Below are 12,513 nucleotides of genomic sequence, written 5' to 3' on the forward strand. Positions count from 1 at the left end.
TAGTGGGGAGGGACCACACCATGATAAACAACCATTTTTCCATAGATTCTCCTCTCTCCTAAGTCAATCAAGATGGAGACGACGAAGGAGTGGTCCGATCTTCCAAAGGAGCTATGGCCGGCAATCGGAAATCGCCTCGACAACCGCCTCGACGTTCTCCGATTTCGCAGCGTCTGCAAGACATGGCGCTCCTCCGTCTCCCCTTTTCAGCAACCCGTTACCCCTCCTCTGCCCCTCAGCTTCTCTTCCCCTCCCGCCGCCGAGGATGGCGGAGCTCTGCAGACTCAACCCAAAGCCCTACTCTTTCAAATCAAAGTCTATCGGATGGAATCGCTCGTCGGCGAAAAGCCCAATTCGTCAAAACCGTGGGTGGTGAAGTTTGAGGAGTCGAGTTCCGGGGACCTGCGATTGCTGCATCCAATCAGTAATAAGCCACTCAGGTTTTTCCCTGCATCTAACTCTTTAAAGGAATTCAATTTGTTGGACTTTAAGATGGTCGAATTGCGAAAATCGTATAGTCTGCAGTTTAGAAATAGTCTCAATGTTGTTACGGCTTGTGTGAACAAAGTGGTAGTCATGGATGCAAAAAAGTTGAATGATTGTGGTATTTTTATAATTTGCAATGGCGGAAAGTTGGGTTTCTTGAGATTCGGGGATGAGAAATGGACCCATGTGGATGAACAAAACTCACACTACGATGATCTTATTGTGTATAAGGGTCAATGCTATGTTGTCGATAGATGGGGAACAATTTCATGGGTCAATTCTGATTTGAATGTGATCCAATTTTCGCCTCCGTTATGTGGGTTTGGCGGGCGGAAGCATTTGGTTGAGTCTTGTGGCGATCTCTTCGTTGTTGATCGGTACCTTGACAAGTGTGAAATGGAAAGGTTCCCAGAGCACAATGTTGAGAATGAAAATGTTAGTGTTTTTGGCCCTAATTTTCAAGCTCCTCCTCATCGTTTCGCCGCTTCTGTTGACGGCGAGGCTGTTGATTTTAAAGTTTATAGGCTGGATCAAGAATGGGGTAGGTGGGTTGATGTGAAGAACTTGGGAGATCAAGTGTTTATTTTGAGCAATGATGGGTCTTTCGCCTTCTCCACCAAAGACTTTGGTAGAGTGAAGGGAAATTGCATTTTATTCACTGATCAAAAGCTTCCTCATTTACACGGAATTGGGGGATCAAAAAGGTGTAACACTCGCGTGTTCATGCTAGAGAGTGGCATCATTCGGGACGGACATGCTTTGTCCTGCTTTAACAAAATGCTCCATCCACCATCCAGTTGGCTCCGCCCTGTTCTTGATTTCCGTCGGCATCGGCTTGCAGACTGATTAATGTAAGTGTGATATGCTTCATTCTTCTCAAAATGTGAAAGGTTTACTGTTTACATGCCTACAAAATTTTTGTTTTTGCCACTCGGCGAAACAAAAAGTGCTTTGTATTTTCAACTGAATTTCATCTTCAGAATGTGATAGCAGATAAGCAATTTTCGGAATCATTAACAAGGCTAGTTCATGCAGTCTTTTTCCTAAAGAACATTATCATTCACCTCAAAGGATTGTAGGTTTCCAGCGATGACAAACCCATGATTTAGTGCTCATGTTATGACAATCTTATGTAGACACCGAATGGCTATATCGAAAATGTAAACAAATTGATGTAGGATAACGCACGTTTTAAAGAAAAAGGGAAGAAATACAGGTTTTCTTCAAAACCTGAAAAAGTTCTATCGCGATTCATGAGGTAGATTGAGAGCATGCTTATTCCCCTGAGTATTGTGTACTGATAGTGTTTCACTTGGAGAAACTAGGATTTGTTTGTTATTAATTATTTCTCAACACTTGACAGGGATACTGCTGACAGCGAATGAAGACACATTTTCTGAATCTCTCGGGGGCGGAATATCCAGTTTCTCTTGAGTGATTTGTAGAATCATCTGATCGAAACTAGTGTAAAATCATCAATCTAGTTTATCCGATGTGTAAGCATGCGGTTTATCGATGTTATTATGGATGTATATATGCAGATTATGCAATCTGTTTCTTTGTTGAACTCAAATCTTTACATGTAATTGGTAACGTAATGCGTTTCTTGAATCAGATTCCCCTCCGCACCCACCCCTTTCCACTCTCTTCTCCCATCAGCCTAAATTCTCAATCATCCTATGACGACACTTGCTTGAACTCGTTGTCATCCTTTACACGCATTAGAAACCATAAAAACTGGTGGAAGGGTTCGATTGAAGAGCGTAATTTTCGGAACTAATCATTTCTAGGTTTTTGTTCATGAGTTTGAGCCTTATTGTTGGATAAAATTGAATCGAAATGAAGATCACGGAACTTAAATTTCTTGAAAGATAAGTAATTTCCCGCACTCTCTTTCAACTTTGGTTTCTTTAATTTTGTGACTTCCTTTTGAAATCGTAGCACAAAGGTTGTAAACTACAGACATTCACGACAAAACTCCTTTGATTTTATAAAATTTGAGTGATGATCGATGGACCAATTTGGTTTTAGTTGTTAATTTTTCAATTTTATTATAATTTAACAGACCAAAAATTGAAAATTTGGATTTATATATATTATCTAAATACAACCACATTTATCCTAATCAACCACTAAATTGTAACAAAGCGAGAAGAACAAAAAAAATACTTCCCAATTATTACGACTAGCTAAGAGATGCATCTCATGGAGTACGTCGACACAGGCGAATCAACCGCGGGCGCATCGTACACCCTCGGATGATCGCTCTCCAATCCGTAGTCCATCATCGGACGGTGCTCCAAGTCCTCATCATGATCGTACACGAAATCAGGCACCTCAATCTCGCTCCTCCTCACGTGCTCCCACAAATAATCGAGCCTGCTCACGTACCTCAGCTTTCCGTATACCCTGCGCCTCACCACAAGCGCACGTTAGTACAAATGACGGGAAATTGCGCCTTTTGCGTTCAAGTAAATCAATCAATTATTTACCCGTCGGTGAAAAAGAAGCGGCCGAAGGTGGCGAGAAAGAGGCGGGCCTGGAGGCCGGGGTGGAGGAAATACACGGCTTCGAGATTCCTGCGGACGGCGATCGGGATGGCGTCGTAGATTGATCGGACGGCTGAGATTCCGGGGAAGTTCTCGCACCTTTGAGCTCCGGTGTGCACGTACAGCACAGCGAACGGCTTTTTCTCGATCTCTGGGAATATTCTCTCCTCCAAATACTTCCGCAGAGCATCAACGCTCACAATTCGAGCTAAATAATACAAAATAAAAAATAAAAATCAGATAATCAGAAAACTAAAATAAATTAAGGATAAATTGTTGATCACAAAGAATGATTAAGAATCTGTTTGGGAATAATCTTTTGAAATGCTGAAAGCGCTTTGAAATTGACAGAAAACGTTATAGGTCACAAAAGCACTTTCTGGAGAAGCACGGGCTTCTTCAAAAAGCACTTCCAGTATCGCTTGAACTTTTGATAAACAAAAAAAAAAAAGTCAAAAGGTATTTTTAATAAAATCATTCCTAGCACAAGCGCTCTGAAAGAGAAGTGCTTTCTACAAAAAGCAATCTAAGAAGATCCCTAAAATACCTGGAAAGAATTTGCCGATGATGCGAAGGACGGTGCGGCCGCGTTTGTCACGTCCCCTGATCCTGAAGATGTCGAGCTTCTCGATGAGTTCCTGCTGCTCGGAATCGGAGATTGGAGTATGCATTTCTTTCTGTTTAGTATTACTTTCTTGTTGCCTGTTTGGATGGCGAGAAAGTGAGGGGAATTGTGACAGAATTTTGAAGCGGGAAGGGAGGATGAGGGGGTCAATGGCGTTGGATGAGAGAGAATTATGTAGCCGACGACAAGCGGTATTATTTCGTGACTGGCTCAGGAATTAAGGGGGCGAATGGAATATTCGGACGGATCTTCCGTTATTGGAGGTATCTGGGTGTCTGATTGCTGAGTTGGCGTTCTGTTGATTAAATTAGGGTTTGGATAGAATGGACGGGCAGTTTTAGTGGAGGGTGGGTCCAAAGGTAGAAGGAGGGGAGGAGAAAAAGTCTTTCAAGGGTTGAACTAGTAAGAGTGTTTATGGCATGGGCATGTGGTCAAGCCTTAATCTACTTGGCTAATTAAAGAAAAAAAATGCTAATTTGGTATTTGGGATTGTGGTATGGCATGCGTGGAGGTTGATTTTAATGGTTGATGCATATGAGGCTCGTGATCATTAATAATTAGATAAAATAAAAATTAATTTGGTGCTACGCGATGTTAATGCCGGATATTTTTAAGCTCATCCGAAGGTGCCAGCCTGGAAAGAAACCACAAAGAGCCCAAGGCAAAGTCAAAGACCATGGGAGACCAAGAAGCCCAAGGTCCAAAGGGCTTGGAAAGGAACACGTCCAAGTGCTGAAGGGCTTGTCGAACACCCTCCAACCGACCAGGGTATACGAAAGGTTTGTCAACCATTGAGAGCACATGGGCAGACTAACAATTTTATGACACAAATCTCTAAGGGAAGGTCTACTCAGACATCAAACAAGCCATTTAGCTACCCAAATTAAACAGCAGGGACCTAGGATTGAAACGAAAAGTGAGTCGGAATGCGCTCAGAGAGGTTGAGTTCGACAATCGAGGCAGATCGAAGGCTTAGTCCACTTTACAATGTGAATGCGTGTTATCTTAACTGGACACCCATCAATTCGCTATCAAATGTCTGGATGGCAGATGACAAGATGTTAGTAAGTTAGTCTATGTAGTCAGCGGATTGAATGCCAAGTAGGAAGGACCCAAGCTGAAGGGTTCATTGAGGGCCTATATAAAGGGGTAAAAACCTCCAATAAGGGGTGAGACCAAAAAGGAGGGAGAGATTTGATGTATTAGTTGAGTGTTGTTTTCCAGTCTTGCAGTTAATAGAATTTGTGCAATACAGTGGATGTAACCCAATTTTTAGAGGTGAACTACTTACATTTATGTGTCAATTTGATTACAGTCCACATCCCGATCCCACCAAGGCTTTAGTATGTAGTTTGTTAACCTGCAAATTTTGAGTGTTAACACACGAATAAAACACGTGTTGATGCATGTGAGACCTTTCAACATTAATAATCATGATGAAAGAATGCTTAATTGGCAATTTGAGTAGCATTAACATCAATATGACAAGCAACAGACTAGTCGTTGGTGTTTCTAACAGTCAAGATCAATTTACACGTGTAAAAGTGACCATAACATTTGTTTAGTAACATTTTTTTTTTAATTTTTTTTACAGAGGTTTGGTAGTTTCCGAAGCATACATGATCTCTTCCAATGGGATTTCTCTCCTTATATTCGCCTCGTTGACTAATAAGACTTAAAAGTTAACTTATCATTTTGAAAAGGAGTAGGATTCTCACACCTCTTATTTCTTTCTCCTTCCATCCCCTCTTATTTAAACAGTTACGATTAAGCCACGTCAACATCTTATATTAGAATTTTTTTTATTTTTATTTTTATTTTTGGTAGAAAGGTAAGGAGAAAAGGGAAACAGAAAACAGATATTAATTTCATCTACATAAATAGCCAAGTTGGCAACATCTTTAGACTCAACACAATAGACTACACAGTGAAAGAATGATCTATTCATATCAATGACCATTGAATTCCCATTACGGTGAATTCCTTAAACATAAAGTAACGAAAGTGAAGAAAATAGAATATAAAGGAAACCACAGCTACCTTGATGCTGTGAGCATCAAACCTACCATACATTACTTATGATTTACTCTTTACTGTTATGAAAATCATTGTAACACTTAAGTTTATCCGTCTCCAATGTTTCCTACCACTCTGACTGCCATTCTTATTAACATATATTTCTATTTCCTCCTCTATCAAATTAGTTAGACAGGCAGCCTCATAATACAAGAAGATTAAGCTTCAAAGCAGAAAACGAGTTCCGTTAATCACCCATGAAACTAACACATCCATGAAACCGAAAAGCTGAAAAAAAAAAAATATGAGTTAGGTTAATCACCTTGAGGGCACAGGTGGAAGAGCACTATATGACCTGTTGAGAGTCACAACCACCAAGCTAAGCTATACAAAACAGCAAACCCACTTCCTTCTGTACTTTTTCCAACCCAAAATCCTAAATTTCAATAAACCCAAATACTAAATCACTGCCATTAACATCAAACCAAAGAGAACAGAAAAGAACAATATCCAAACGCTCACCTTTAAAGTAATGAAAAACAAGGTGAAAGAGAGCAAAGCGGATAACAAGCAATACGAGCAAGAAGCTCCTGAAAACTTTGTGCCAAGAATGTAGAAAAAACAAGCGCTAGCCGCTGCCATGGAAGTTGAAGTCCCAAGCAATACTAAGCGAGCATTAGATTCATCAATTCCAAAAGGCAACTTCTTTGCAGTCAAAAGCTGCACACCCAGAGTAGCAACTAACCCATAAGCAACTATTCCGATAAGCGGAAGAGGAACACCTGGGAAAGCCAAAAGGGATTTTTATCAAACACCTTGCGTGCAATGCAATTCATTTCCAATCCACAAAAAGCCAATCGAAATTTTCACTTTTTCTTGTTTTGGGTGATCAAAAATTTGAATTGGTTTCAGATATGGAGTTAAAGGGAGTACCAAAAACGACAGCTGCTGAGGATGTCGCCGCAGCTGCCGCTGCCGCCGCCGCCGCTGCCGCCGCCGCCGCCGGTGAGGCATAATGCATTGGAATTTGTGAGCTTGAGATAAGTCAAGTACGTCGTCTCGAGAAACCCAACGCCTCCGAGCCCTGCGTAGAGTTTGTAGGTCAAGTCACTCGAAGAAGACGGAGTCAACGACGCCGTTTCGGATTCCGAGTCGTCGGCGTTTTGATTTGGTTCTGTAGACGAGCATGTTATGGGAAGAAGCAGAGATCTCTGACCACAATTCAGAGATTTATGGAGGAGCAGGAATCTTCCGTGGGTCGACGGAGACCGGCGCAACGACGAGAGCGGCGGAGATGTTAGGCTCGCGAACGTCAAAGTCGCCATTTCTGCTCTCACATTCCACCTGAAAAATCAACAGAGATTCGCGGTGACTAATCTGGGCTGGCTGGGCCCAAGTAACTTCTCTATGGTCCAACCCAAATTTCCCAACGGTCTATTTTGGCGGGTGATGAAACGGTTTGGGGTTTACTGTTTATATTTGTGGGAAGCCTATAATCCCAAATTTTTTTTTTATTTAAAAAATAGAGATTAGTTGTTGAATCCACATCACATCAAACTTTAATGATTCGAACAATCTGTTTTTCAAAATCATGTTATTTTCATCACAGAAGAAGATTTCTCGAGATAATAAGCAACAGAGGTACGAAATCACTATTTGTATGTTTGTCTATCTCTATCTCTCACTAATTGACCTAATTACGTGACGAGAGAATAGAGAATAAACACAGCATTGGCTATCCAAGAATCTCCCCACCACAGAATGTACACTTTAAAAATGTTTTTTGTTAGACAATCAAAACATGTGAACTATCTAGTTAGGCAAAAGAAACTGTTAAATAAATACTTCTATTTAACTATGATCATCATATTGAATAAATCCAATAAAAAGGACGGAGATAATTAAATAAAAGTGTATGTGATTATCATGTTTCTAACAATATTGAAATTTGTACGTAAAGTGTTATGGAGTCATGAAAAGTATAATTGCCACATTGTTAATAAGTTCGTCTATCAACCATCTCTTAGTTTTATAATATCTCTCTTTCCAAAATTACAAAAAGTCATAGATGTGTATTCTTAGATGTTTATACAAAATTTAAATAGTCAATCAATTTAAAACTTTTATAATACACCGGATTATAGTGGATGTCTGAAATTACGTACTTGAATTTCGAAAGTCAAAATTTAGTCTTTAAAATGCCAGTGCACAAAATTTGCAAATTAAGAGCAGCTACTAGACTGGGCTTTAGGGAAGCCCTACATCCCCATCAGGCTCGAATTGCCTAACCTAGTGCCTAGATGGTATGACATCAAGGTGACATCAATCATGATTAATAATACAAAAAATATAAAAAAAATCTAATTCCTTTTTCTATAAATACCTAGCCATTTTAATACCAATAGTTTGGGTTATTCAGTTTAGGGGTGAAGATGTACTTGAGCAATTAGTGTTCATTTTAGGGAAACTTTTAGGGACGGAGTTGCCTACTTTTAGGGGTAGAGTTGCTATATATGATATGTCACTGATAAGAAATAAACATGTTAATCAACACTTAAATGATAATTCAATCATCAACTTCCATATCACTTAGTTGAAAAAGCTTGGTTTACAAATTTAATCTCCTTAACATTAATCGGGAATAATCTCAAGGGTAATGCTAGGATGACCAAAATTATAAACGAAATGATATGTCACTAATAAAAAATAAGCACGTTAATCAACACTTAAGTAATAATCTAATCATCAACAATCACATCATTTGATTTAATAATTTTAATCCCCTTAGTATTATCCACGTAACTCCCAAAACACTAAAGAATCTTGTCAGCAGTCTCATCCACCAGGTGTACATACATGTAAAGGGCAAAGGTTGAAACTTATCCATGCAAAAGTATGTGTGCCTCATTTTTAGGTCTATCTGAATACCAAAACAACAGCAAGACTTAAATAATTAGAAATATGATGGCGATTTCTCTGACAGCACACCCCCATTGATCCTCCCTCACAACCATTTTCCAATATTTCTCTGATAAAACAGCAAACCCTCGCACGCTGCATTGCAATCTGCAGATCTCAGATACCACTAAATAATTAGAAATATGATGGCGGTTTCGTCTGTGTCATCCTCCTCTTACTTTACTAGCTCTGCTGCAATTCAACATCCTTCACTTCTTTCTCACAAAAATCTCATCCACAAATCTTCGTTTTCTCTAAACGGGAAGAGACTTGGCACTGGACTCCAAAACAACAACTTCAACTTCTGGTAAGTAGAAGGAAAAAAAAAAAACCCAACAAAACTAGAAAAATAAAATTATTTTTAATAATGTAAGTATAATATTGTTAGGTAACAAATTTCAGACTTGTGCTTTCTCGCACCCCTCGTCCTTTGTTTATGTCTCTTGATTCTTCTTTGATTATTCGATCCAAATGCGAGAAAAAAATGGATGACGCGAGTGCATGGGGAGAAAAAGGGGAGTAGGAAAATCATTACTTCCAGATTGTTGTTGTGGTTTTTCACTAACTGGATCTTATTTGGTAACTGGGAAAGTGTGAAAGCTTATCAGAAAAGGAATTTGGAGGCTGTTGGAGTTCCAACTTCCGTGCCAGTTCGTGTGGCTCACGAGCTTCTTCAAGCTGGACACAAATATTTGGATGTCAGGTAACTTCTCTGTTTTCTTTTTAAGCCTATTTAATTTTTTTGTATTAAGTTAAGCACTCTGTTAATCTTTGATTAACATTTTGTTTAACTGTTCTTGTTTTTGAGTAAATTTTTTTTTTTTTTTAATTTGTTTGTGTAGGACTCCTGAGGAGTTTAGTGCAGGGCATGCACCTGGGGCTGTTAACATCCCTTACTTGTACAAAGTTGGCTCAGGTTCAGTTTTTTCTCCATTCCCGACCCCTTTTTCCTCCACTATTTTGTTAAATGATTTTTCAGAATTATGATCACCAAAAAGAGTGGCTCAAGAACCACATTTTATTAAACAACTGCAGAAAAATTAATTAGCATTGTTTTTTCTTGCCCTAGTTGAGTAACATTGAAAATTTGCAATCTTCGTTGCAACAAAAAAAAAAAAAAAAAAATCTGAATTGTGCTTTGGAATCCTTTAGACCGTCGTTTATGACTGTTGCATCCAATACATTCACATCTAGCCGTAATTTTAACAACGTATTTAGTAGAAAAATTCACAGTTTTTGTGTCTTTTTATTACTGTTTGAAATTGAACCATAGGGTTCATCCCTCATATTTAGGCAAAAAATTTGGTCCTACTAGAAATTGTAGTGAGATTATGGTGAGAAAAGTTTATTTTTATTTTTCGAACTAGAACGATCAGGGAATTCGAATAAAGATGTTGTTTGACACGGTTTGGCATGTTTTGTGTTATAATGGTATAGTAAAACATTTTGGCAATGTTGTTGTTCTATGCAGGGATATCAAGGAACCCAGAATTTCTAAAAGAAGTGTCATCACATTTCAGAAAACATGATGAGATTATAGTTGTGAGTCCAATTACTCAAAATGTTTTACTCCTAATTTCATCTTCTTTTTTCTTTCAGTAGTTTTTTGTAAATTTCTGTCGCGGTTAAGCGTTTATCTTATGCCTTTCCACAGGGATGCCAGCTTGGGAAAAGGTCGATGATGGCTGCAACTGATCTTGTAGCTGCTGTAAGCACATTACCCTTACTTACCTTTCAATGCTTTTTTACTTAATCTCTAAGTAAGTGGTTGATGAAGACGAAAAATATGCATCGCATTTTGGTTGAACGTCATTGTCAAATAGGTTGCACAACTTGTATGGCGGATTAAAATTCCGAAAAGAATTTATCCAAAGCCAGAATGTGTGTTTTAGACATGTTTTGTTTCAGTAATCGGTACTTAACGTTAGTGAGAAACACTTCGAGGATCCAATTGTGGAAGGAGAAAGAAAAACCCTTACCTATCAATTGTTAACGTCGGTGAAATAATAGTCTAGTGAAATAACAGCTCGATCCAATTGTTAATGTTGGTGAAAAAATAGCTCAAGAATCAAGTTAGAAGACAAAAACTCTCAACTATCAATTAAACTAATAATCGGTGCAATCTTTGTTCGGGCAACCAGGTCCTTTTCCTTATTCAAAACGGTGCTTTAAGTGTTTTTGGCTACGAAGGGGAGTTACAAGGGACTTATCTGCGAAGAGTCCCCTGGAATTGGTATCCTTGCAATCAAAGAATTGATAAAAACTGACCAGAGCTTTGTTCCTTGATCTTCTTTTTGCAGGGTTTCACTGGCATTACAGATATAGCTGGTGGGTATGCTGTTTGGACACAGACTGGACTTCCAACAGAGATATGAAATCTGATTGTTTCTTGCCAGAGGGAGGGAGGGAGGGAGGGAGAGAGAGGGGGGGGGGGGTGTACATTGGAAGCAAAGGATATGGTGCAGGAAAAATAAAAACACAGATAAAGTGGCAGTAGAGCCCTGCCGAAGCATAGAAACTTGGTTCCAAAGAATATTATTGTAAAAATGTGGCAACAGAAAAAATCATGTAAAAGCAAAATTAGTAAATAAATTAAGCTCTCACAACCACAAAGTTGGCATCCAATATTATAGTCGCTTACTAATCGACGCTCTATTAAACTGAAACTATTTTAGTTCGTGACTTTTAAAAGCGTTGTTTACTATAATTTATATTTAAATTATTCTAATTCTTGACTTTTAGTTTTACTTATATATATTGTATATGAAATAAAAAAAGATATATTCATGTCACGTTAAAATCAATACTCTTAACAAAAAAAACAAAATAAAAAACAAAAATTGTTTGTAGTTCATCTGAATTCTCATCATTTTTATCCTTCATCATTTATGATTTCTCCCGTTTCGTTTTAAGTAAACATGTCATAAAACTCGAACCAATCTCGAAGCTCGAAAAACCGACATGTCGTTTCCTAATTGAAAAAAGTGGAGGTTGTATTTTATTAGTTTTCGACCTTTTATTTATGTGTATGAGACTCTGGGTTAGTTGGTTGAGACTTCAGTGTGGAATTCATCCCACCACGTTCTCCGTCTCAGACAAGCAGAAACCATCTCTCTCTCAACATGGTGGCCACATCTCCTTCCTTCACGTCACCGTTTCAATTTGCTTTTAAGTGGAAAATGCCCCAACAAAACTCTCACACTTGTTAGATATCACTACACAAAGCTATACAAGAACATGGGAACTACTCGCAAGTGGTTCAGAACAATCCGAAGAAAGTTAGTCGGATCATCCAACAGAGATATCGTCGTCGTCTACACCAACACTACCCCGAGCACTCACGATGAATCAGCCCCCCGGTACAAAAAATTCGACGGCATTGCTTCGTCATCATCGTCATTCATTGATTCGTCACCTTCGGCATTCGAAAGGAGAATTTTCACCGAGGAAGACATTGCAGCCATCAGACTCCAAGCCTTTTTCAGGGGACACCTGGTACATTACCCCAACTTGTTCCTTTTTTTTTTTTTTATACGCCAAGTTTTGCTTTGGTGGATGATAATTGTGATGATTTGAACAATTTGACAGGCCAGGCAAGCGTTTCGAGCACTGAGGAGCCTGGTGAAGCTGCAGGCGTTGGTTCGTGGGGTGTGCGTGCGGAAACAGGCACGTATAGCTCTGTATTGCATGCACTCGATGGTCCGGTTGCAGGTCAAGGTTCGTGCACGGCAGCTCCTCAGCGGGTCTACTGACGGCAGATCCATCGCAGGTTAAACAGTGTTTGCTGAACAAGTCTAGTGATGTATGATTTTAAGAATTTGTAACAACGATTTGGTAAGTCAAAGAATTTCCTAGTAAATGGATGTGTAATTTTAAGTT

General features: G+C 39.0%; 4 protein-coding genes across 6 annotated transcripts; 3 read left to right on the forward strand and 1 right to left on the reverse strand.

Annotated features, from left to right (window-relative positions):
* LOC103929590 (putative F-box protein At1g65770) lies at positions 1–2,097 on the forward strand. Of its 2 annotated transcripts, XR_007259889.1 has the most exons (3): positions 1–1,337; positions 1,522–1,744; positions 1,850–2,097. XR_007259889.1 is itself a non-coding variant. In XM_009338813.3 (2 exons), the coding sequence occupies exon 1, from the start codon at positions 73–75 to the stop codon at positions 1,330–1,332; it is 1,260 nt and encodes a 419-aa protein (XP_009337088.2). In that variant the 5' UTR covers positions 2–72; the 3' UTR covers positions 1,333–1,337; positions 1,850–2,097. The 2 variants fall into 2 exon arrangements, 1 of the variants encoding a protein (XP_009337088.2); XM_009338813.3 differs by lacking the exon at positions 1,522–1,744 and having other exon boundaries at positions 2–1,337.
* Positions 2,098–2,559: 462 nt separating this feature from the next.
* Positions 2,560–7,223, reverse strand: LOC103929588 (ganglioside-induced differentiation-associated-protein 2-like). 2 transcript variants are annotated; one of them, XM_048588326.1, is made up of 6 exons: positions 6,610–6,752; positions 6,199–6,458; positions 5,999–6,112; positions 3,583–5,020; positions 2,979–3,243; positions 2,560–2,895 (listed from the first exon to the last, which is right to left on the reverse strand). In XM_048588326.1, exons 4-6 carry the CDS (start codon positions 3,704–3,706, stop codon positions 2,676–2,678), a joined length of 609 nt encoding a protein of 202 aa, XP_048444283.1. In that variant the 5' UTR covers positions 3,707–5,020; positions 5,999–6,112; positions 6,199–6,458; positions 6,610–6,752; the 3' UTR covers positions 2,560–2,675. The 2 variants fall into 2 exon arrangements, 1 of the variants encoding a protein (XP_048444283.1); XR_007259890.1 differs by lacking the exons at positions 2,560–2,895; positions 2,979–3,243; positions 3,583–5,020 and adding an exon at positions 5,582–5,899 and having other exon boundaries at positions 6,610–7,223.
* Positions 7,224–8,584: 1,361 nt separating this feature from the next.
* Positions 8,585–11,247, forward strand: LOC103929584 (thiosulfate sulfurtransferase 16, chloroplastic). The gene is made up of 6 exons (XM_009338805.3): positions 8,585–8,941; positions 9,227–9,337; positions 9,477–9,550; positions 10,106–10,176; positions 10,289–10,342; positions 10,935–11,247. Exons 1-6 carry the CDS (start codon positions 8,778–8,780, stop codon positions 11,007–11,009), a joined length of 549 nt encoding a protein of 182 aa, XP_009337080.2. The 5' UTR covers positions 8,585–8,777; the 3' UTR covers positions 11,010–11,247.
* Positions 11,248–11,391: 144 nt separating this feature from the next.
* LOC103929585 (protein IQ-DOMAIN 6-like) lies at positions 11,392–12,444 on the forward strand. The gene is made up of 2 exons (XM_009338809.3): positions 11,392–12,129; positions 12,223–12,444. The coding sequence occupies exons 1-2, from the start codon at positions 11,872–11,874 to the stop codon at positions 12,406–12,408; spliced, it is 444 nt and encodes a 147-aa protein (XP_009337084.2). The 5' UTR covers positions 11,392–11,871; the 3' UTR covers positions 12,409–12,444.
* The last annotated feature ends 69 nt before the right edge of the window (positions 12,445–12,513 follow it).

Source organism: the organism of the source record quoted next, unplaced genomic scaffold (assembly GCF_019419815.1).
Source record: "Pyrus x bretschneideri cultivar Hongxiangsu unplaced genomic scaffold, Pyrus_bretschneideri_v1 Contig1, whole genome shotgun sequence".
Lineage (NCBI taxonomy): Eukaryota > Viridiplantae > Streptophyta > Magnoliopsida > Rosales > Rosaceae > Pyrus > Pyrus x bretschneideri.

Bases quoted from the DNA above. Each gene is read 5' to 3' on its own strand.
- LOC103929584 (XM_009338805.3), top strand. From the start codon at position 8,778: ATGATGGCGGTTTCGTCTGTGTCATCCTCCTCTTACTTTACTAGCTCT. The intron at 9,551-10,105 runs GTTCAGTTTTTT...TGTTCTATGCAG, and splicing joins CTTGTACAAAGTTGGCTCAG to GGATATCAAGGAACCCAGAA. The intron at 10,177-10,288 runs GTGAGTCCAATT...GCCTTTCCACAG, and splicing joins AACATGATGAGATTATAGTT to GGATGCCAGCTTGGGAAAAG.
- LOC103929590 (XM_009338813.3), top strand. From the start codon at position 73: ATGGAGACGACGAAGGAGTGGTCCGATCTTCCAAAGGAGCTATGGCCG.
- LOC103929588 (XM_048588326.1), bottom strand. From the start codon at position 3,706: ATGCATACTCCAATCTCCGATTCCGAGCAGCAGGAACTCATCGAGAAG. The intron at 3,244-3,582 runs GTATTTTAGGGA...TGTATTATTTAG, and splicing joins CATCGGCAAATTCTTTCCAG to CTCGAATTGTGAGCGTTGAT. The intron at 2,896-2,978 runs GTAAATAATTGA...GGTGAGGCGCAG, and splicing joins CGCTTCTTTTTCACCGACGG to GGTATACGGAAAGCTGAGGT.
- LOC103929585 (XM_009338809.3), top strand. From the start codon at position 11,872: ATGGGAACTACTCGCAAGTGGTTCAGAACAATCCGAAGAAAGTTAGTC. The intron at 12,130-12,222 runs GTACATTACCCC...ACAATTTGACAG, and splicing joins CCTTTTTCAGGGGACACCTG to GCCAGGCAAGCGTTTCGAGC.